The sequence below is a fragment of the Arachis hypogaea genome, chromosome 17, assembly GCF_003086295.3.
Source record: "Arachis hypogaea cultivar Tifrunner chromosome 17, arahy.Tifrunner.gnm2.J5K5, whole genome shotgun sequence".
Lineage (NCBI taxonomy): Eukaryota > Viridiplantae > Streptophyta > Magnoliopsida > Fabales > Fabaceae > Arachis > Arachis hypogaea.
In genome coordinates, this window is record NC_092052.1 from 83,260,452 (window position 1) to 83,284,240 (window position 23,789).

General features: G+C 29.0%; 1 protein-coding gene and 1 long non-coding RNA gene across 2 annotated transcripts; one reads left to right on the forward strand and one right to left on the reverse strand.

The window, feature by feature from the left end:
* Positions 1-432: 432 nt before the first annotated feature.
* LOC112763467 (uncharacterized) lies at positions 433-12,988 on the forward strand. The gene is made up of 6 exons (XM_029294283.2): positions 433-2,136; positions 3,539-3,594; positions 3,685-3,915; positions 4,621-4,912; positions 12,011-12,207; positions 12,695-12,988. Exons 1-6 carry the CDS (start codon positions 433-435, stop codon positions 12,846-12,848), a joined length of 2,634 nt encoding a protein of 877 aa, XP_029150116.2. The 3' UTR covers positions 12,849-12,988.
* LOC140180972 (uncharacterized) lies at positions 5,754-7,763 on the reverse strand. The gene is made up of 2 exons (XR_011875357.1): positions 6,979-7,763; positions 5,754-6,881 (listed from the first exon to the last, which is right to left on the reverse strand). It is a non-coding gene; the product is annotated as an uncharacterized lncRNA (long non-coding RNA).
* Positions 12,989-23,789: the final 10,801 nt, after the last annotated feature.

Consider the following 23,789-nt stretch of genomic DNA (forward strand, 5'->3'; position numbering starts at 1 on the left):
TTTTTGGATTACAACATGAAAATCTATAATGAATAATTGTTTATCGGAAAGGAGTTTTGTTGAATAAAATTTTCTCTTTTTTCCATACGTAATCCACATTTCCTAGTTTTTTTTCATCTTTTTTGACTAAATCAAAGTCAAATTTGCAATACAATAAAGGTAAGTATGAACCCTAGTTTATTGATATGGTTAAAAATTATTACCATTTCAATATATTAGATTTTATAAATCATGATTGCGTCAATGCTTATTGATTATAATTTCATATATAAAGAATTACTACATGATGCTACTATGAATGTTGGGGATATAGATTTTAATTTTCTTTTGACTTATGATGTTTCTAAATTTGTGGCAGTTATAACATTGTCGCATATGGAAATGTAATTTTCCTCTACGTGAAGTAACGTAGGGCCTCCAACTTGTGATTACATGGAAAAGGAGGGGCCAAAAGAATCGAAGGAAATAAATCCTCATGCATTTGAAAAGTTAGAAGAAAACACATTCTCGATCAATAATGAAGGTCAAGTGAAAGAATCAAAGAATAATCTGGAATTTACAGATGATGATGATGATGAAGATGTTGGTGGTAATAATGCTTTTGATTTAAACATTGAACAAGAAGAAGATATATCAGACAAGATATATAACTCTCAAAACGAAGACCAATACGTGGAATCAAGGAAATCAGAGAGTCAAAATTTTGTTCATTATGAACTTGATTATGACAACAAACAAGTTGATGTATTTCCCATTCAGAAGGTTTATAATCAAGATCAAAAACCAAAGGAGTCAGAAGCTCAAATTATTGGTCATGATAACCGTGAAGAGTTTGACAATGAAGTAGATTCATTAAAAAAGATAAATGAGGTCATAGATATAAAATCCAATGTTCACCATGAGGAAGATGCAAGTAGTTCAACGAGATATGAAACTCAATTCAATGTTGATAATGGAACAGAGTATTTTGGTACCCAATATATTGGATTTTATAATGCAGATGAAGAAAACAAAAGTATAGAATCGACGTGGAATGCGGAAACGAATAACTTGATGATTGTTAACGATGAAATTGAGTATGTTGGTGCTCAACAAAACGGATTCTATAAATCCAAGGAACAAAGCAGAAGTATAGAATCAACATCAAACGAAAACAATGATGTGAAGTTTGAAAACATTGAAATTCAACTCATTGTTGATGGAACAAAGTATTTTGGTGCTCAACATAACGAATTCCATAAATCCAAGAAAGAAACTGAAAGTACAGAGTCAACGTCAAACGAGAACAGCAACGATGTGAATCTGGCAAATGAAAAGGCAAAAGTTTGTAGAACAGCGACCACGGTCAGCAACAACCATAGAAACACATCTTCTACTAATGTTTACGATGTAAACTACTCAGAGGAACAACCAAGCATGGTTGAAAAGGCTGTAGCACTTAGAAACTTTGTTAGACAGAAAAGCATGGTAGTAGTGTCCTCTATGTTGCGTCATCTTTCCAGAAAATCCGAGGAAAAAGTAGTAGTAGCTAGTAACTTCGACGATAACGTTAAAGATAGTGAATCTAAGAAGGACATTTGTGACAATGATGCAAAAGAAAACAATGATCAAAAAATTGATTTAGTAATCAAAGGTCCACTAGAACCATTAGCCATAAAAGGAAGGGTAATATTGTACACAAAGCTAGGATGCCCTGAAAGCAGAGAGGTTAGACTATTTTTGAACAGTAAAAGGCTTAGATATATTGAAATTAACATTGATGTGTATACTAGTAGAAAGAAGGAATTGGAGAAACGTAGTGGATCTAACTCTGTTCCTAAGGTATTTTTCAATGAAATTCTTATAGGAGGATTAAGTGAATTAAAGGCTTTAGAAGAGTCTGGAGAGCTTGGTGATAAGATTGACTATCTTATTAGTGACACACCTTCCTTTCAAGCACCGTTACCACCGTTTTCTGGAGAGGATGATCCATCTTGCAGTGGGTCGATTGATGAATTGGCTCTGATTGTTTGCAATATGAAAAAATCTATTGTTGTGAAGGATCGGTTTTGCAAAATGAGGAGATTCACTAACTGTTTTGTTGGTTTCGAAGCTGTGGACTTCTTATCACAAGATCAATATTTGGAAAGGAAAGAGGTGAGTCATGCCTTATGTCTTAAGCATGATCTAATGGTAATATGGTAAAATTAGCTTTCTGGCTAGCTATTAACTAATGATTTTCTATGTTATCTCATAATTTAAAATTTTAATTTGGTGCCAATCATGGAAAACACCCAAAATTTTGTTTCATTTAATAATAATAATAATAATAAGAATAATAAATGGGTTTAATTTTTCATGCAGGTAAAAAGAATTTTAATTGTAGTTCTTGACTTCCTTATCATGAATGCTATTTATCAACATTCAACATCCAACTAATAGTATCTAGAAAATTTCCTTTTTATGATATTATTTATTAGATTATTTAACCTTTTGTTTCCTTTGTCTTGCTTTGATTTTTTTTTTTAAGAAAAAGTATTTACTTATTATGGCTTATTTGCTTATTATACCTTATTTTATTAATCTTTTTTAAAAAAATCTTACACACTCATGTCTTGATTTTCTTTCTATCGAAAATATAAAGTATAATCTAGTGTTTGGTAATGTTAACCAAATAATAATCTAAAGTTAACCTTCATAATTTCACGCGTGTAAAATTTATAATTACATGCTTATTATATCTGAAACTACTTAATTATTTTAGTAGTAATTAAAGAATATAAAATAAAAATATTTAAAACAAAATAAGATAACTTTATGCTGTTTTGAATTGATTTTTCATTGTCTCCTAAATATTTTTGTTTTGTGACATAACTTGATTAGTTGATTATTGCGTATTTCCTTCCTTTCGTTAATTTCTGCAAACTAATCTTATTGCGTGTGTCTATAGTGTTCTTTGTTATATAGTTTTCCTCTTAAGTATTTTGTCCTTTAAATTATAGCAATGGTTTTCAAAGTTGATTTTTATAGTCATGAATTTCATGAGTTATTTTAGGACTATTTTTAGTTTAATGAATAAATAAAGCAAATTATTTTTACATAATATAAATAAAAAATTTAGTTTCCTTGATATTTCCTTATATCCTACATATTGACAAACATTTTTAGCATGTCCTTTCGTGGCGAGTAATTAAACAAGCGTTAGAATTTCTAATCTTCTAAATCTCAAGCAATTTATCCTCTTACTTTCAGTACTTGTGAGTAGTGACAATGCATTATTAGTTGTTAAATTAACACATTTAAACTCAATACCGCATATGAAATTTATGTTCTTGTATTAATATCAATTCTATTAGTGGATAATTTTCTTTCTTACGTTTAATTAGTTCTTGTATGATATTTAAATAATATAATTCTTTTCTACAAATTGGTTCTTAAATTTGAAATAATAATGTTGTCAAACATATCATCAATATAATGCTCAATAAAAGTAAGATATGAATACACCATAGTTACATAAGATTGCCATTGTCTTTCTAATATTTATCTGATGGTATAGGCTGTAGAGTTTGGTCGAAAGCTCGCTAGAAAACTATTTTTTCGCCATGTTCTTGAGTGAGTTTCATTATTATATTAGGTGTTTTCAGTTTCCAATGCTTCTTTTCATTACATATTTGACTATTCTAACTTGCTTAATTTATGTAGTGAGCATGTATTTGAGGATAGTAACCACTTATACCGATTTCTAGATGATGATCCAATCGTGGCATCATGCCAAAACATTCTGAGAGGAATAATTACTACGAGGCCTAAGCCTATTGCAGAAATTGCATCCAGATTAAGGTTTCTTTGTTATGCAATCTTTGAAGCTTATGCATCTGAAGATGGACGCCATGTTGATTATAGAAGCATACATGGTAGTGAGGAATTTGCAAGGTTTGGCATTATCTAATTTTTCCTTAAACAAAAAACTTTTCAATTAAGTTGGATTTTTCTAATTTAAGAGAAACTAATTTTAACAGAGTATTTTAGAAATATAACTTTTGATACTTATGAAAAGTAAATTCATTTAAAATTTAAATTTGAATTAGAATTGATAGATATAAATAAAACTGGCCTCACTTTAGAGAAATAATATCATCTTAATAGAAAATCAATAAAATTTTATCACATATATAATTATCTTGATGAAATAATTAAAAATAATATAAAATTCATCAAATTGAATTCAGCTGAAGTGATGACAGTTCTCATATTTAACTTTTAATCACTATTTATGAAATTTCATAAATACTAATATATTATTTTGTGAGACTTAAAATAAAATTGAAATGAAATCTAACATGAGAGAGTTGCTATAAAAGAGCTATTAATCTTTTTCACTAACTTTATTTATTAACGTAGGAATAAATGTGTGATAGGCCATGGCACATATTTACATTCAGCACATTTCTTTTTTCCTACATCACTTGATCTTTGAAAAAATAGTAGCAAATTAATCATGATTTTTGGCAAAAAAATAACAAATATGTGCTATAAAAGAATAACAATCTGTATTATTAATCACTTAACTAAAACATCCGTACACATTTCCATTTTAGTAAAATTTTCATCATCCTTTTAATATAACTTTTATTTCAGGTATCTAAGAATAGTAGAAGAGCTTCAAAGAGTTGAATTATGGGATTTGTCCAGAGAAGAAAAGCTTTCTTTTTTCATTAATCTTTACAATATGATGTCCATCCATGCAATTTTAGTATGGGGTCACCCAGATGGAACACTAGAGAAAAGAAAATTTTTTGCAGATTTTAGATATGTTATTGGTGGAAATACCTACACACTTTTAGCTATTCAGAATGGTATTTTGAGGGGAAATCAACGACCGCCATATAATCTTATGAAGACATTTAGTGCAAAAGATAAACGATTGAAGGTAAATTCTCATCTCTACTCCAACATAAGTGTTTGCGTGCGTATTATGTTCGTAAGTCTCATTGTGATATATTATTAGATATTTAGAGTATCAACATGAGTAGATGTTAATAGATCTCTGTCGGGGTAAGTACATGCCCTTCATCCTACCTCAATTATAAATTTGTCATCTCCTATCTCTAACTTTACTTCTATCATATCTTCTTATTTCATCTAAAAATTTGATAAAGTATATCTTTTATCTTTAATTTTTTTATAAATTTTTATTATTTAATTTATTTTAATTTTATCCTTAACACTTTTAATAGATTTTAGCTCTCTCTCTCTCTCTCTCTCTCTCTCTCTCTCTCATTATTGAACTCACCGTACCTCACCCCACTGCATCTTACCCCACCATCATCAACATCAACATACAACAACAACCAACCCTCCTCTTTTTATCTCAAATCACCTTACTGACATGCCAATTCTGTCTTGTTATTTGGCATGCTATGTCTTTCTCTTTTTCTCTTTTTTATCTCTTCCTTCTCCCAAATCATTGCCTCTTTTCCATCCTCTCTTATTACCATAACCATATGCCACCTCGATCACACATTCAACTCTAACCTTAGTCTGAAATCAACAATAATAACATGAACAAGCACACCAACAATCGAGAAAGAGAGAAATTAAAGAGAAGGAAGAACAAATCTAAAGAAAACCAAAAGAGAGAGTTCCAAAAAAGAAAAAGAAGAAAAGAGACGGTGCCAAAGAGATAGTTTGATATTTTTATACAAGTGATATTGTTGTGTTAGTTTTATGAAATAGTTTTGATTTAGTGTATTATGGACTTAAATATAATAAAGATAGTTTTGATAAATAAGTAATTTGGATAAATCGTTTGAAAATTTTGATAGTTATATGGGTTAAGGAGAGAGTACAAAGGCTAGTGGGGTTTGATATGTTTGTTAGTTAGTTACAATGAATTCTATGATAGCCTATTTATAGGCTTCATAAGTTGATTCTAGATCATTCCAAATCTTAGATATTTCTACATATTAACTTAAATATTTCTAGATACTAATCTTAGATATTTCAAGTATTTGATTTATTTACTTAACTTCAAGACTTTTCCATCATAATATCTAGATATTTTATTTTTATGAAACAAAATCATGAAAATTCTAGAAAGTTCTACAAATGTGTAGCATCGTTAATACTCCTCCTTGATGTACATTTGTGTAACTCCAAGCATCTCTCAACAGAGTTCAAACTTTGATCTTGGTAGTGCCTTAGTGAAGATGTTTGTCAGTTGCTCATCTGTGTTGCAATATTCGATCTTTATCTTTTTCTCCCATACCAACAAATATCAATCCTCAAAGCATCAACAATCCAATCCTATCTTCATTCCCTCAATCCAATCTTTGCCTCCTAAACCTGAAATCACTTAACAAACATATCAAGGCATCTAATGGAATCAAGGTGAATTAAATTTAGCTATTTTAAGACCTAAAAAGCATGTTTTCACTCTTAAGCCCAATTAAAGGAGAATAACAAAAACCATGCTATTTCATTGGATACATAGAAAAAAAAAGTTGACAAAATCCTCTAAATTCAACATAAGATAAACCCTAAAAATGGGATTTATCAGTCAACTAACCTAAGTTTTCACGATACATTATATTTTAATTACGAGAAACCAAAATCATATCTTGACCGATTCCTCCCTAAGCTTGGAACCCCTCAAGTATCCACCGTTAACAAATATCCACAGCCCCAAAATTCAAGCTCAAGCTTCCAAATTTTCCAATTTGCCTCCACTATCACCAGATTATTTCCAAATACGTAATTTAATCTAAATTTTTATATAACAACACTAGAATTATCTTAGAGTACACAAATTTAGTAATTTGACAAGGGTTAAAGTTTTCTTACCATTATCCACGAGTCAAATGGATAAAATATAGTGATTACCTACCACTAGAGTTCACCTAAACCATCAAAACCCCCCAAAACCCTCAATATCCAAAACCCAAAAATCACGATTTGAAGAGGGGAGAAATGGACTTGAAATCAGAATCTCCTTACCAAATTGTTCGGTAGGTTTTGTAGAGAATTCTGAGACGAACGCGTGGCCGCTGACGGCTCGTCAAGCGGAGCTTCTGATCGAAAGTTATGTGAAATTGAATTTGTGATGAGGGTTTTAGGTTTCTTCCGTGTTCTTCCCCCCTTTCCCAGCGTGATTTCTTGTGTTTGAGAAGCAAATAAGCTGAAGCTCATGAATATTAATGAATTGGGTTGGGCCTTGGGCCCATAATGGGTTCAGTTTGCTCGGTTCAGTCCATTCGCTCCAATTTTGGGCCAAAACCTTTTAAATTAGTGTCAAAATTCATATTTTAATTATTTTTACTTCATTAAACTATAAAATTAAATTTTTTAATTTTTTTATTAATAATTAATTTATGGACTAATTATTCACTAATTACTCGAGATTTACATAAAAGTTTTCATTTGAAAATGTCAGTCCTCATAATTATCTTTTGACAATATGCGCACAAAAGTATTAATGGTTGAGATAGTCATAGTTATGGGAAAAAAAAAATTTTTTTGAGTGGGTTATAATGTGGTGGATCTGTATAGATGATAGGTTAGGAAGAAAGATTCTATGCCTAATAACGTAGTTCCGATGCCACTGTTAGTTTTATGAAATAGTTTGATGTTGGTTTTGTGTATTATGGACTTGAATATTGTAGCAAGGATAATTTTGATGAATAAGTAATTTGGATAAATAGTTTGAGAAATTTGATAGTTATATTATTGATGGGTTAAGGAGAGAGTACAAAGGTTAGTGGGATTTGATATGTTTGTTAATTAGTTACAATAAACTCCATGATGGCCTATTTATAGGCTCCATAAGTTGATTCAAGATAATTCTAAATCTTAGATATTTTTAGATATTAACCTAGATATTTTTAGATACTAATCTTAGATATTTCTAATAATTGATTTATTTACTTAACTTTTAGACTTCTCTATCATAATATCTAGATATTTATTTTTATGAAATAAGATCATAAAAATTTTAAAAAGTTCTATAGCACTATTAATATGTTGGTGTAATGGTAAAGTATGATGATAAGAGATGACACAATGATAAAGTGTGGGATGAGGGTGGTGCAGTAGCAATGTGGTGGGGTGAGGGTGGTGCGACAAAATTGTAGTGGTGGTGGTGGGGTGGGGCAGTCATGGAATGAGGGTTAGAGAGGTGACGAGAAAGAAAAGGGATGATAATAATGATCATATTGTATATAAAGGAGGGGTAAAACTAAAAAAATAGTTGACTATATGTTTGACCATCAAAAATTTAAAAATAGGGGAAATAATTGAACTTTATTGAAAATGCTAGAAATAAAATCAAAACACTAAATATTATCATGTTTTTAAAATTTATAGAAAACATTAAGCACAAAAAATAGAGTTTATTTTATAAATTTTAATAGAGAAAGTAAATTTCTATATATATTAGAGGTATGAATGGAAAAATTATTTTTGAGATGAGAAGCTATATAAGATTATAACTAGAAAACCAATGGTATGAAATATATTAACAAAGTTTTGTATGTTTGATAATTGATATACACATACTCTCTCTTAAGAAGATATGATAATTTAAAAATTAGTAGAAATTTGATGAATATTCAATGGTTGAAACTTGATTATCGTCTTTGTCTCCATTTGCTAGTGGTGTATGTAACTCTCAATTTATAGAGCCTAAGTGTGTTTCTATTTTAGTCCTTACGGCTGGTATATCTCAATGATTACTCCTCTTGACATAATTTTTTGGGAAATGACCAAATTTATTAGTTTGTTCCGTTTTATGATTGGCTAGCCAACCTATTTATTTTTTTCAATTATAATAAACATTAAAACTTTAAATTCAATAAATTTATTCCAAAATCTATGATTCATTATTTTGTTCTCTTAATACACTTTTCTACATATTTTTTCTCTATAAAAAGGAGACGACGTGCTAGGACAATCCACCCACCAAATCCCATGGATTATGTTATACAAGTTTGGACTAGTTAATATTTGTTATCAACGGTGTTACCAGTTATTTAGTAGAACATAATTTAAAACTCTAATAACTATATTAATAATAATAAAGTCTTATGGCATTAGATCAATTATATGGATTAAATAATAATATTGTACTTTTTTATATATCACGTTTACAATAAAACTATTTACATATAGATTTTTTTTTTTTTCATTATTTTGTGTATGGTTTTTTTATATCTTTTTCTCTCTTTTATTACTTGTCTATCTTTTCAACAATATACTATTCTAACTTTTTCTCTTATATCCTCATTCTTCATTCTGTCCACACATATTTAGCTGCTCTTCTATCTAAGGATCCTTATCTCTTTGATAATAATTTATGCTCATGCTCATTCTTGTTGTCTAACTCTTCCCTCTCTATAATATAACTTGTTTAATGATAGTGCGATAAAATTTACTCTTAATTTTTGAAGGTATTTTTTGTTATAAAATAACCAACGCACTTCCTTAACTAGATCATGAATCCTGTAGTTTACATCTTCAATTTTTCTATTATCTTCTATAATACGTCAACAAGAATCTTAAGGTAGAGTGTTTTTTTCAAATTTCACTTTTGTTTTAGTGCTTCTCCTTCAAGTCTCGTGCTAGAGTTAAATCCCACACACACGTGTGTATATATATAAATCATTTATTTCTAAAGATTCTCTCCACAAATCTTGCTTTTTATTTAAATTTTTTATTTATTTTTTCATAAGAATAATGTCATCGGCAAAAGATTTGTAGGGTTTGTTTGGCTGAGTTTTTAAAAAAAGATCTTTTTTTGAGTTTTTAAAAAAAAATCTTTTTTTGAGTTATCTTTTTTTAAAAGATCTTATGGAGAAGTAAAAGTAATTTTATGTTTGGATATCTCATGTAAAAAGATCTTTTTATCTATCAATTATGTTTGGATATAACAATATAAAAGTATTTTTTTGTTTATTTATTACACGAAAAAAAAATCTTTTAAAAAAAGATGTAAATTGCAGCTTCTCAAAAAAGATCTTTTTTTAATTTTTCTAATCTTTTTATTTTTACTACTAAAAATTTACCAAATATGCTAAAAAATAAAAAAGATCTTTTTTTATTTTTTAACAGAATAATAGCACCTAAACAAACACTTAATATGGTATGAGTTTTTAGATATATTAAATAATCACTTTAAAAACGAACGTGAAAAGATAAGTTTAGAGATGCCTTTTAATGTAGTAGTTTTGCACTAATTTATTAAAAAATTAAAATATTTAGATAATTTTTTATTTAAGTAATTAATTTTTTAATAAATTCAAAACGTACAGAGACATTTATTTTTAAAAAGAATCTATAACTTATTTAAAAGATATCAAATCTATTGCCACCTCTTGCTAGCTTTTTGTCTTTTAAAACACTACGTGGCTCTTTATCGATTAGAGAGTCCTAAGTTAGTTACGGATCGTAGTCAAATCAAACACTTTTATAATGCTAAAAACTACTGATGGACTGAATTTTTTTTCTCACTTTTTTCTCATTCTCTCTTATGCATTCATACATCATCACTTCTACATGCATACATCACATGTGACATGTATTTGAGTTCCTACAATTATGCTTTATACATATATACATCACATGTTGCATGTAACTCTAACTAATGCTTTGGTTTTGAATTTAAAGTAGTTAATAAAATTTGATTACATTGAGTAGCTCAATAGCATACATAACACCTTTTAATTAAGGTAAAATTCTAGCTCATTTTTCTTTCATTTTCTTCCTTTGATATTGTATTCTCATTCAACTACGTATCTTCTTTTGATGCTTCCTATTGACATGTAATGTTTCTGGTAATTCCTATCACGTGCCTTCAATTACTCTACTTTATTTCTTAGTTTGAATTCAAAGTAGTAGGTAATAGGTGGTGTGTTATTAGTCATTTCACGACACTTTATATTAGACTTTTAATTAATATATCTACCTAAAAGCATTTTGTTGGGTAGTATTAAGCGAATTTGTTTTACTATAAAATGGGTGATATTTAATTGCTTCATGATCTCATACAACCTTGAATCCTCACAAAATCGTGCATCTTTCTGGAGGTTATTCAAGAACATGCAAAAAAAATATATGGCACTTATGAAAAAAATTACTCAACACATTTAGATTAACTATTTACAAAGTTAAATCTTAAATAATAATTTATTAAAGAGACTGAATTAAACGTTAATAGTTAAAATAAATATATGGCACTTATAAATAAATCTAAATATATTTATATATCATGTTTATATGCTATCATGTTTATATGCACGGATGCTACTCGCGCATTGCACGGGTTTTAAACTTGTTATGCACTAAATTAAGGGTGATAATAGAATGGGCAGATTGAATATGTTAATATCTACCGATCTACATTTATTTGCTCCATTATTCAATGGTGTTTAATTTTATTTGTTGTCATAAATCTATATTTGTGGATATTTAATAGACTTATATCTATCTCGGCTTATTAGAACGTGAGAATTTTTTATAACATTCTTTCTGTCTGGAAAATAATATATGACCTATAAAAATAAATAATAAAATATTAAAAGATTGTGTAAATCCTAATATAATTAAAGTCACCATGTTATTTATCAAAAAAAAAAAAAGTCACCACGTTATAAATTTTAAGTGATATTAAAAAAATTTAAATTCATCAAATTAAATTTACGAAATTCAAAAATCTTTTTGAAATATCTATTCGTATATGTTCTTGGAGGGTACAAAATGGGTATGGAATATAGCAACCATTACCCATACCCACCCCACATATAAATACTTATTATTAGGTATCATCTGGATACACTTCAGAACCTAGTCAAGGATTGAAAAATTGATCCTATTCAAGACGGTTCATTCAGATGGGGTCAGCTCAATTACAATCTATTTTAATTTCACTTATCATTCTTTTATTATAATCATGGTCTTAAGTGAGTGGAAGCATATTCTATTTTATAAGAATAATGAAGTTACTTCCTTACCTTGAGCCTCCCATTTATCTTTTCAGGTATCCCTTCCTTACCCTGAGCCTCTCATACATTTCGCTTTAGTATTTGGTAGTCGGTCAGGGCCTGCTCTTCGGTGTTATTCTGTTGGAGACATTGACCAAGAATTAGTGGACGCTGCCCGTAGTTTCTTGAAAAGTGGGGGTCTGTCGATTGATTATTCCGCCAAAGTTGCATATGCCAGCAAGATCCTTAAATGGTAAGTTTTATATTTATGGGATTGTGAATATGAAAAAATGCACTTTAACTTAATGGGATTTTAAATGAACTTTTAATTTGTGTTATAATTCTACTTTTCTCACTAGGAGAAAGTGTAGTCTGTATTTTATAAAACATGGCAATACATATATGCTCACTCTTTGACTAGTGGACGATGAATGGAAATTAATGAGAGCAATAGAATAACTATTCTTTGAAAATTTTTGTAATTGATTTACATGACATCGAAAAAAAACACAGAAAATCATCTTTAAGAAAATTTTTGTAATGAATTAATAGGTCTTACGGATATAAATAATACCAAGTTGGGTAAACTACATACTAAAACAATACTTAAAAATTTATAAATTTATGGTAGAATTCTTAATTAAATAACGCACGTATGAAATATATAGTTGATAAAAGTATCATGCAACCAACTAATGTTTTATTAAGAATTTTGAAAATTCTTGTTGATATATACTCAGGTTTAGTGTAGATTTTGGCAAGAATGAGGTGGAGGTATTGAAGCATGTGTCGAACTACCTAGACCCAAATGAATCAGAAGTATTGTTGGATTTGCTTGCCACATGTGAGTTGAAAATAATATATCAACCTTATGACTGGGGCTTGAACTTCTAATATATGGTATGCAATTGTTGTTACGCAGACTATATTAGACAATTTAGCATTAAGTATTCGATATCATAGTTAAGTTAATTTTTCTGCAATTATTTATTGATAGTATATTCAACCTTGTTTGCCGTGAGAACTTACACGAATACGAGCAGTGAAATTTTCCAAAGTCATATCTTAGGATGCTTGTTATATACCATGTTGAAAAACATTGCCATCAAGGGAGAACCATCTATCGTCCACAAAAGATTAAGAATATTAACAGTTTAGTTCGTAAAATACTATATTTCATAAAATTATATTATATGATTAATGCATTAAAAAATTAGTCTCTTAAAGATTATCATTATATTGAAAAATCAGCCCATAAATGATAAATGTGTTCAAATTTGTGTCATCTAAAATGAGAAATGTATTATTTATCTCTCTGACATAATTTGTCCCCCTTTTAAGCAAAATCTTTTTATCTTTTGAATTAGTTGGTGGCCTATCATTGTGTTTTTTTTGCATGCATTTACGTTATTGATCGTTTGTCTCATATGGGACTTGAATTCGAATTAGCGAATTTTCAATACACATCTAAGTGAACTTTTAGTAATAATAAAGGTAAAGTATGGTAACGTTAGAGTAAATTACAAAGTTAACTTTAACGTTTAAATCGTCTTATTTTAATATCTAAATTTTTAAAATTATCTTAATATTATATTATCATTAGTGATTTATTAACAGAATTGATGATAGAACAATGTTGAGACAATTTTAAAATGTCTTAAAAAAAAATTACCAAATTAAATAAAATAAAAATAAATTTTTAATCACATATAAATAAATTACTCTTAATTACATTATTTTAATCTTAAATAAATTTATTTTTTAGTTTTATCCTTAATTCCATTATTTTAATTCCATTATTTTTATTCTAAGTAAATTTATTATTGATTAAGAGTAAAATTAAAAAAATTAAGTGAATAATTATCTATCGTAAAAAAAATTGATATTATTAAAGGATAAAATTAAAAATTATTTTAAAGTTAAAAATAAAATTTAATTAAATTAAACATCAAAAAAATTCAGTATATTAGACAAAAAAATATATAATTTATGTTTTATTGTATATGTATCAAATCTTTTTTTTTTCAGAAGTTTACCCATTAGACATTCTATAAATATAAGTAAAAATCTTGAATTCTTAATATAATTCATTTTGTTAAAATTTATTTTTATTTTACTTAATTTGATAATTTATTTAAGAATAATGTATAATTTTTATCTCCAATATTTTAATCTTATTTAAATTCATAATTTTTTAAATTTATTTTAATATTATTTTATTATAAATTTTATTAATAGATCACTAACAGTAAAATAATATTGAGATGCTATTAAAATATTAAATATTTAAATAGGATAATTTAAATATTAAAAACAATTTTAAAATTTTTTTAAAAACTTGAATAAAAATGCTACTTTACTCTAATAAGAATAATAATAAAACTGGATTGTGAACTTTTAGTTCCATATAACATTCATTTGATCGTTACTAATATATATATATATATATATATATATATATATATATATATATATATATATATATATATATATATATATAAAGGAAATTTTGAAAAATTACGAGAGCATAAAGTGATACAATGGATGTAGTAATTTTTTTTCTCGACACAAGATGATATTTATTTCTACCCCATTTTTAAAAGCCGAACTAAGCTGGTCGGTTAATCTAAAAAAAATCAAGAATCAACGTTAAGTTCGGGGTTGGGTTTAGGAATGTCAATATTTTTCACGCAACGGGATTCTCCTACTAGTGAATGCCTCGAACAAGGCTTTGAAAGTGGGGAATAATACTCGTATAAACTAGATGAAAACGATTTTAATAAAAATACAAAAAATATATTTTTTTAATAATGTGTATATGTCTCATATTATGATTGGACATTTTTAATAAATTATTTAATAATTTATTTTTTAATAAATAAGAATAAAATCGGTTTATTATAGCATCAATAATAAACTTAATTGTCTGTATTATAATTATTAGATCCGGTTTGATCCGATTGATTTACACAATCTGAATCGAATTATCTTTAAATTTTTTTGATAAAAAGACAAATATATCTTTAACATTTTATTTTGCGGACATTTAAATTTCTAATAATTTACAAATACAATTTAAGTCCTTAGAAAAAAAAATTCTAACCCTAATCCCTTGTCTCTGTCGAAGCCTAAATTCAAGTCCAATCTCTCACTAATCTATCAAGTTGTTAAAAAAATCTAGCCCTAGCATCTCCTTCCTTTCTCTTTTCTCACTGAAACTCGAGTTCTCATTTTCTTGCTCACTGGCTCAATTTCAAGCTCTCTCTCTCGTCTCCGGTCAAGCACTCAAGGTCCTTGTCGCTCTCCGCATTATCAGTCGTCACCATCTTGTCAGTCGTCACCGTCTTAGACTCAGTCGGGCTTAGACGACTTTCCTGAGCTCGTTGTTACCGGCAGAAGAAGCAACTTATCACACCTCGAGTTTTTGAAAAATTAAATAATGAGTTATTCATAATTTATTATTTTATTTAAAAAAAATTATTTTTTTTAAAAGTAATTAAATTAAATTTTATAATAATTTAAGTTTAAAATCTATTAAAATTTTAAAATAATTTTTATTAATATGAGATATTTTAAAAAAAATAAAAATTATTATTATTATTATTATTATTATTATTATTATTATTATTATTATTATTATTATTATTATTATTATTATTTAGTTTCATTTTATTATTATCGTTACTATACTATAATATGGAGTAAAGTATCGTTTTTGTTCCCAACGTTTGGGATAAGTTCTAAAGTTGTCACTAACGTTTCAATCGTCCTATTTAAGTCCCTAATATTTTAAAATTGATTCAATAATGTTCTCCTGCTGTTAGGGATCCGTTAACAAAATTGACAGCGGGTCAAAATTGAGACGATTTTGAAACGTTAGGGACTTAAATAGGACAAAATGTTGGGACAAAAATGATACATAGAAATAAATTTTAATTTTATCCTTCAATAATATCCATTTTTTACTATACATAGTATTCAATTATTTTTCAATCACATCTAAATAAATTACACTTAATCATATTACTTTTATTTTAAATAATTTTTTTTATAATTTAACTCTTAAAGATTTTTAGTTATCATGAAATTTTTGTAGAATGACTAGTATATAAACTTGCAGAAAAGAAAAAAATAATATATATACAATAAAATATAAATTATACCTTTTGTCTCTAATGTATCAAAATTATTTCAAATTATAAAAAATAAATTTATTTAACATGAAGAGAGAGTACCTGGAAACGACGGCAGAAAAGTTTAGGTTAGGTTTTTCACAAGAAGAAGATCAAGAGTAGAAAGAAAGAGCAAAAAGAAGAGAGAGTATTGAAAACGACGGCAGAAAGCTTAGGATAGGTTTTTCACAAGATAATAAAAGGGGGTAATAGGGAAATAATGAAAAATTACTATGGGCAAAAAGAGAAAAAAATTTTCATTAAAAATTCCGTGTCCACCTTCTTATTTTCGTGTCCATCAGTGTCCTTCATTTAGAAGTGGGCACAAAAATAAAAAAAAGTGTTTCAGAGACACTGTGTCCACTATCCATGTCTCTCTATTCAAACACGTTTTACATATGTATTGTCGATGTGTTTGTGTCCTGTCCACCATAAACAAACGCAGCCCTAGTGAACACCTCGAACAGGACTTTGAAAGTGGGGAATAATACTCGTATAAACTAGATGGAAACGACTTTAATAAAAATACAAAACATATATATTTTTTAATGACGTGTATATGTGTCATATTAAGATTGGACATCTTTATTAAATTACTTAATAATTTATTTTTTAATAAAGTAGAATAAAATCGGTTTATTATAGCATCAATAATAAACCCAATTGTCTGTATTATAATTATTAGATCCGATTTGATCCGATCGATTTACACAATCTGAACCGAATTATCTTTAAATTTTTTGATAAAAAGACAAATATATCCTTAACTTTTTATTTTGCGGACATTTAAATTCCTAATAATTTACAAATATAATTAAGTCCATAGAAAATAAAATTCTAACCCTAACCCCTTGTCTCTGTCCAAGCCCAAATCCAAGTCCAATCTCTCACTAATCTATCAAGCTGTTAAAAAAATCTAACCCTAACATCTCCTTCCTCTCTTTTTTCTCACTGAAACTCGAGCTCTCATCTCTTTGTTCACTGGCTCAATTTCAAGCTCTCTCCCTCTCTCGTCTCCGGTCAAGCACTCAAGGTCCTCGTCGCTCTCCGCGTCATCAGTCGTCACCATCTTGTCAGTCGTCACCGTCTTGGACTCAGTCGCGCTTGGACGCCTTCCCTAAGCTCGTTGTTACCGGCAGAAGAAGCAACTTATCACACCTCGAATTTTTGAAAAATTAAATAATGAGTTATTCGTAATTTATTATTTTATTTAAAAAAATTATTTTTTTAAAAGTAATTAAATTAAATTTTATAATACTTTAAGTTTAAAATCTATTAAAATTTTAAAATAATTTTTATTAATATGAGATATTTTGAAAATAAAAATTATTATTATTATTATTATTATTATTATTATTATTATTTAGTTTCATTTTATTATTATCGTTATTATACTATAATATGGAGTAAAGTATCATTTTTATCCCCAACGTTTGGGATAAGTTCTAAAATTGTCCCTAACGTTTCAATCATCCTATTTAAGTCCCTAACGTTTCAAAATTGATTCAATAATGTTCTCCTGCTGTTAGGGATCCGTTAACAAAATTGACGGCGGGAGAAAATTGAGACTATTTTAAAACGTTAAGGACTTAAACAGGACGAAAATGTTGGGACAAAAATGATACATAGAAATAAATTTTAATTTTATCCTTCAATATTATCAATTTTTTACTATACATAGTATTCAATTATTTTTCAATCACATCAAAATAAATTACACTTAATCATATTACTTTCATTTTAAATAAATTATTATTTTTTTTATAATTTAACTCTTAAAGATTTTTAGTTATCATGAAATATTTGTTGAATAACTAGTATATAAACTTGCAGAAAAGAAAAAAAAGAATACATATACAATAAAATATAAATTATACCTTTTGTCTCTAATGTATCAAAATTCTTTAAAATTATAAAAATTAAATTTATTTAAAATGAAAGTAATGTGATTAAGTGTAATTTATTTAGATGTAATTAAAAAATAATTGAATACTATGTACAGTAAAAAATTAATATTATTAAAAAATAAAATAAAATTAAAATTTATTTTTATGTATCGTTTTTGTCCCTAATGTTTTCGTCCTATTTAAGTCCTTAACGTTTTAAAATCATCTCAATTTTGTCCTGTCGTCAATTTTGTTAATGGATCCTTAATGACAGGATAATATTGAGTCAATTTTAAAACGTTAGGAACTTAAATAGAACGATTGAAACATTAAGAATAATTTTAAAATTTATCCCAAATATTAAAGACAAAAACAACACTTTACTCTATAATATATTAATGACCGAAGCCATTAAGAAAGTAAAGTTAAGGAAAGCCAATGCATGTAAAGATATATGTATATATATAAAGCATAACATCTAGCCTAGGATCACCAATAACTTCAATCATAATCGTGTTCCATTTGATTTAAATGGTCTTGCTCCATTTGATTTAGTGGGTTGAAGCCATTTGAGGAAAAGGAAAGAAATAAAACGTGGCCTCATGCATATATACATATATATAATTATGACATGTACATCTCTTAACTAATAATGCTTAATTATAATCATTATTAACTATCTTTATTTACTCTTCATTTATTACCAATCAGCTATGCATGTTTCATTTTTTTTTTGAAGAAAGAAAAGAAAAGAAAGCACCGAGAGAGAAAAAGAAAACCGTGAGAGAGAATGAGAGAAATCATGGCACCGTAAAATTTTTAACTCCGATTTTTTGTGATTTGTAATTCCAATAAAAAATCTAATCCGATAAAAGTGTTTGTATTTTTTTTCTTTACGTGTTGGTGTCACTTTTGTTCGGCGAAACGTAATGGTAACATAACTCTCCTTCCCTTTGAGTTCGGTCAACTGAAGTTTTAGAAAATACAGACGATTTCTGACATTTTTTTCTTCGACAGCTCGGTCAAAAAGTTTCTCCATCGCCTCGAGTATTTTGATTTCGTACAGAGGTAGGGTTTCAATAAATTCTCACCAATTAAATTTGTGTTGCATAAGTGAATGGTTGTTGTGATTGATTATTGATGGAGTTTGATTGACTTTATATTAAATTTTGTTGATATATTGTTATATTGATTAAGCTTGTGATTTGGTCATGTTTGTGCTGTCCAAACTGTGATAATGAGACTGATTTGGGACTGTCATTATGTTAATTTTTTAATAAAATGGGTGAGGTTTAATGGTCGAGGAATTAAAAGCGGTGAAAAATCGATAATCATAAAACTAAAAAACGGATTAAGATTTAAATTTATATTTTAAAAAGAAAATATGGAGTGTTTTGGTTCTCGGTGAAGAGAAGAATTAGCCAAGAAGAATTATTTTTGAGGAAATATACTTGCATTTTTATGAAAAGATTGAGTTTAATATTATAAAATTTTTTTTGGGTATTTTGGATAATAAATAAAGTTCAGGAGTAAAACGGGTATGTTATAAAAGTTCAGGGTTATTTATATAAATTTGAAACAAAGTGAAGGTTTAAATATAATTTTATAAAATATTGAAGTCAAAAATAAAATATTAAAGAACTCATGGTTTAAAAAGTAATTAATAAAAGTTTTAAAATAAGTTTTAAGAGTATTATAAATATTATTTTAAATATTTATTTAAAATTACTCATTTACATTATAGTAAATTATTATTACAAATTATTATTTATCAAGATATTATTTTTTAGAATATTATTGTATATATTACGAAAAAAAATAAAATAGAGAGTGATAAATAGACAAATTTTTCTAAAAGCTTTAGAAAGACAAATCTAAACTAGGAATTTCATAATTCCCTCTTCATAAAACATTTAGGGAAAAATGAGGGAAGAGTGTGAAGATAATTTTTTATATTAATAGTATGGAATTAAAAGAATAATGAGAAAATAAAGGAATATATTAGTTAAAAGAACCTCTGCCACAGGAGAGCAGAGAGTCAAAAGATTAAAAGAATCTAAATAACTTCTGCCACAGCAGAGCAGAGAATAGAAAAGAAAAGAAAGAAAGAATGAAAAGAAAAAGAGAGAAGTAGAGATGATTGTTTACCTACTAAAAACGAGAAGAGATATGGTGGCGAGTCCACCGGGATTTGCTTTCCAGAGATCATCGGTCTGAAGGATGGTTGTACCTGTAAGACAGAGACTGCTTACAGAGGTTATCGCTACATACATTGGCTAGAAAAAGCCTCACCTGTAAGACAGAGGTTGCTTACAGAGGTTATGTTTGTATACATCGGCTCAAGAGAGTCGAACCTGTAAGACAGAGGTTGCTTACATAGGTTATGACACTGGAAACCAAACTCAGACAAAGGTTGATGAGTTACGTCGGGAGCGGATCGAAAATGACAGATGAGATCATTACCTGCGCTAGGAATAGACATGCATCATACTTGTTTGCGCATATTTGTTTGTGAGTATAAATTTTTGTGATTATGGGTATGCTAAATGACTGTTTGAATTCTGCGTTCTTTAATTATTGAATTAGATGGTACCTCGTTGACTGTTATTGCTGACCAAGTATATATAGAATGAACTTAACTCCTAACCCCGACCCTACTAAGAACTCCCCAGTTCTTACCCCCTATTTTCACCCCTTTCAGCTACAGGTGCAAAGGCGCTTATTGTGAAGTTGTGGGAGCATAGAGAAATATGTTTACGAGTTGAGTTGTTAGAATTTATTTTTCCCTCGCCTTGTTAGTTAGAGTTTTATTCAGAGGGGTAGGTTCTGTAAATACTTTTGTATATAACACTACAACGTATTATTAATATTAAGTATATGAATATGTGTTGTTTGTACTTGTTGAAAAAGTTATAGTTTTAGTAAAATCATCGATAGACTTACGCATAAAGGCTCAATATTAAATTGATAATATCTTGTGCTCATTTGAGTGGTTTTTATCAAGTCCTTACTCACTTATTCATATGATTCGCATGTTTTACGTTTTCCTTCCTGATTTTGTGCTATTATTGAAAACATGCTTCTTTGGTCTTTAAATTTGCTATGTTTAATCTTCTCTTATTACCATTCGATGCCTTGATATGTGTGTTAGTATTTTCAGAGATTACAGAGAAGGAATGGCTTGGAGGATGGAAAGGAAGCATGCAAAAGTGGAAGGAATATAAGAAGTTGAAGGAAATGCAAAGTTGTCAGCCTGACCCTCTTGCACTAAATCGATCATAACTTGAGTTACAGAGGTCTAAATGATACGGTTCTAGTTGCGTTGGAAAGAAAATGTCCGGGGCTTCGATCTGATATATAATTTGCCATAGTGGCCATACATCTAGGCAACGCAAACGCGTGCTCCACGCGGACCGCAGTGACGAAAATCAGCGTGTTTGAATTCGCAACCAGCGAATTCTGGGCTGTTTCTGGCCTAGTTTTCGGCCCAGAAAATACGGATTAGAGGCTATAAAGTGAGGAAAAGCGTACAACAATCAAAAATGACATACACATTCACAAATTTTAGGATTAGATGTAGTTTTTAGAGAGAGAGGTTCTCTCCTCTCTCTTAGGATTAGGATTAGGATTTCTCTCAATTTTAGGACTGCTTATCTTCATTACAGATTCAATGTTCCTTTTATTTATTTTTCCAATTTAATTTATGAATTTCCATGTTAGATTTGATTTCTTTTATTTAATTTAATTTGAGGTATTTCAGATTTAAGATTTCTTTCTTTTATTTATGTTACTGTTGCTTCCCATCTGAAGGCATTTTTATTCAAGTAGATTTTCTCCCTTTTTTCTTTGGTTAAGTAATTAGAGACACTTGAGTTATCAAACTCCTTGTTGATTGAAAATTGGAATTCTTTGCTGATTGATTTGAATTCCAATAACTCTAGTCTTTTCTTAAGAATTGACTAGGACCTGAGGAATCAAATTGATTCATGATGAGCGGATAATTTATACGCTTTTTGGCATTATTTTAGTATGTTTTTAGTAAATTTTAGTTAGTTTTTATTATGTTTTTATTATTTTTTAAATAAAAATCATATTTCTGGACTTTACTATGAGTTTGTGTATTTTTCTGTGATTTCAGGTATTTTCTGGCTGAAATTGAGGGACCTGAGCAAAAATCTGATTCAGAGGCTGAAAAAGGATTGCAGATGCTGTTGGATTCTGACCTTCCTGCACTCGAAGTAGATTTTCTGGAGCTACAGAAGCCCAATTGGCACGCTCTCAATTGCTTTGGAAAGTAAACATCCTGGGCTTTCCAGCAATATATAATAGTCTATACTTTTCTCGAGATTTGATGGCCCAAACCGGCGTTCCAAGTCAGCATAGAAATTCTGGTGTCAAAACGCCAGAACTGGCATAAAAGCTGGAGTTAAATGCCCAAACTAGCACAAAAGCTGGCCTTTAACTCCAAGAAAAGCCTCTACACATGAAAGCTTCAATTCTCAACCTAAGCACACACCAAGTGGGCCCGGAAGTGGATTTTGCATCATTTACTCATTTCTGTAAACCCTAGGTTACTAGTTTTCTACAAATAGGACCTTTTGCTATTGTATTTGATATACTTTTACACACTTGATCATACTTTTGATCTTGGTTCTTCTGGTTCCCTCTCTGGGGCCGAAGCCAATGATCACCATTATCACTTTTGTATTTTCAACGGTGGAGTTTCTACACACCATAGATTAAGGTGTGGAGCTCTGCTGTTCCTCATGAATTAATGCAAAGTACTATTGTTTTTCTATTCAATTTACGCCTACTTCTTCTCTAAGATATACACTCGTTCTTCAACTTGACGAATGTGATGATCTGTGACACTCATCATCATTCTTACCTATGAACGCGTGTCTGACAACCACTTCCGTTCTACATGCAAACAAGCTTGAATGTGTATCTCTTGGGTTTCTAATCTAAGATTAGAACCTTCGTGGTATAGGCTAGAATCAATTGGCTGCCATTCCTGAGATCCAGAAAGTCTAAACCTTGTCTGTGGTATTCCGAGTAGGATCTGGGAAGGGATGACTATGACAAGCTTCAAACTCGCGAGTGTTGGGCATAGTGATAGACACAAAAGGATCAATGGATCCTATTCCAACATGATCGAGAACCAACAGCTGAATAGCCGTGCGGTGACAGCGCATTTGGACCATTTTTTCTGAGAGGATGGGAGGTAGCCATTGACAACGGTGAAACCCAACATAAAGCTTGCCATGAAGGAGTATGATTGATTGGAAGAAGGCAATAGGAAAGCAGAGGTTCAGAAGGAACAAAGCATCTCCATACGCTTATCTGAAATTCTCACCAATGAATTACATAAGTATCTCTATCTTATTTTATGTTTTATTCATCTTTTAATTATCAATTCTCCATAACCATTTGAATCTACCTGACTGAGATTTACAAGATGACCATAGCTTGCTTCAAGCCGACAATCTCCATGGGATTGACCCTTACTCACGTAAGGTTTATTACTTGGACGACCCAGTGCACTTGCTGGTTAGTTGTGCGGAGTTGTGATAAAGAGTTGAGATTACAATTGTGCGCACCAAGTTGTTGGCGCCATTGATGATCACAATTTCGTGCACCAAGTTTTTGGCGCCGTTGCCGGGGATTGTTCGAGTTTGGACATTTGACGGTTCATCTTGTTGCTCAGATTAGGTAATTTTATTTTATCTTTAAGCTTTTTACTTTTTATTTTTCGAAAAATTTAAAAAAAAATATGT

What these genes read in the sequence shown, in the direction of transcription:
- LOC112763467 (XM_029294283.2), top strand. Translation starts at nt 433, where the DNA reads ATGGAAAAGGAGGGGCCAAAAGAATCGAAGGAAATAAATCCTCATGCA. An exon ending in AATATTTGGAAAGGAAAGAG is followed by an intron (nt 2,137 to 3,538) that starts GTGAGTCATGCC and finishes CTGATGGTATAG; the next exon opens with GCTGTAGAGTTTGGTCGAAA. An exon ending in GCCAGCAAGATCCTTAAATG is followed by an intron (nt 12,208 to 12,694) that starts GTAAGTTTTATA and finishes ATATATACTCAG; the next exon opens with GTTTAGTGTAGATTTTGGCA.